Genomic DNA, 1,204 nt, shown 5'->3' with positions numbered 1-1,204 from the left:
CACTATTGTAATCCTCCATATACGATTCCGGGCACCATAATAATTCCTGGACAGCTTTCCGGTGATGAGTCAGCATCAAGACGCTGAAGTGGCCTCATTTTGCCACGTTGGATGGTGCCAACGGCTAGTTAAGTTGGCACAGTTTCAATTTATACCCAATGTGGTCCCTCCCTCTATATTTAACCATAAATTTCCAAATGTTCAGTAAGTTAATTTCTTCTTCTTCTTCATCGTTGTTTTCTCATTCTTGTTGTTGCTGTTGTTCCTGGAGCTGGAAGTGAATATCCATGATGGGCGGTGGAAGCACTAGAGCTGGAAGCTCTATTAGTTCACCGTGCAGTGGCCATCGGACGAGAACGCAAAGCAAGAGCAGAAGATTTGGGGTGTCGGAATGGTGCGGTTGCGGCTGCCGGCCAGTTCTCAGGTGGTCTGGGACAGATTCAAATCTAAATAAATCATTTTTTGGTTGTCCCAATTATAATGTGAGTTATCAGTATTACTTGTGTTGTTATGATTGTTCCTACCTATCTACCTGAATGTTCTTCTCTTGTTCTTCTTCCCTGAAGTTTGAGCATGTTATATGTTTGCTTGATAACAGACAAATGAAAAGAGATGGTGTGGGCTTTTTGTGTGGGCAAATACTGGACAGGATGAACCAGTTGAGAAATCAGAATCTTATAGAGATAATCATAAAGTGAAGATGAACTTTGATTGGAGGCTTGGGAGATTAGAAGAAGATGTCCGGAATCAAAAATTGGTTAACCAATTTTTGGTATTACTTGTGTCTGTGTTGATTGTGTTAATTGTTATCATGTATTGTAAAGCATGAGTTAAAAGAGTTGGTGGTGTGTACCCTGTATTCATTGAATGAACAATATGTAAAAAAAATGACAACATGATTATGGTATTAGAAACTGTTGAATGGTGTTTGTTGATGGAATGTAAACTTGGATAACTCAATTAATGAAAATAGTAATATGCTAAAGAAGGCAGCATAAGTGATTGAAAATCAGCCAGCACTGTATTAAGATAATGGTTCAAACTTAAAAGATAAGTGTATTAAGATAATGGTTCAGCTTAACACAGTTAGTCACATAACACAAAGGGCAGTCAACTAACATGAGCATGTTAAACAAAGTTGCCTCAAAAGGGAAGACTTTATAGCAAAACATAAAGGATTGACTTTATAGCAAAACATAAAGGA

At 38.0% G+C, this 1,204-nt stretch overlaps 1 protein-coding gene across 1 annotated transcript; it reads left to right on the top strand.

The window, feature by feature from the left end:
• LOC107633794 lies at positions 291-829 on the top strand. Its single transcript, XM_016337396.1, has 2 exons — positions 291-482; positions 599-829. The coding sequence occupies exons 1-2, from the start codon at positions 291-293 to the stop codon at positions 827-829; spliced, it is 423 nt and encodes a 140-aa protein (XP_016192882.1).

This window comes from Arachis ipaensis, chromosome B03 (assembly GCF_000816755.2).
Source record: "Arachis ipaensis cultivar K30076 chromosome B03, Araip1.1, whole genome shotgun sequence".
NCBI classification, from domain to species: domain Eukaryota; kingdom Viridiplantae; phylum Streptophyta; class Magnoliopsida; order Fabales; family Fabaceae; genus Arachis; species Arachis ipaensis.
The sequence above is the reverse complement of the archived record's forward strand: the minus strand, read 5'-3'. Positions and strand labels throughout refer to the sequence as shown.

Coding starts and splice junctions, on each gene's coding strand:
- LOC107633794 (XM_016337396.1), top strand. CDS start 291: ATGGGCGGTGGAAGCACTAGAGCTGGAAGCTCTATTAGTTCACCGTGC. Junction 483..598: donor TTGGTTGTCCCAATTATAAT/GTGAGTTATCAG, acceptor GCTTGATAACAG/ACAAATGAAAAGAGATGGTG.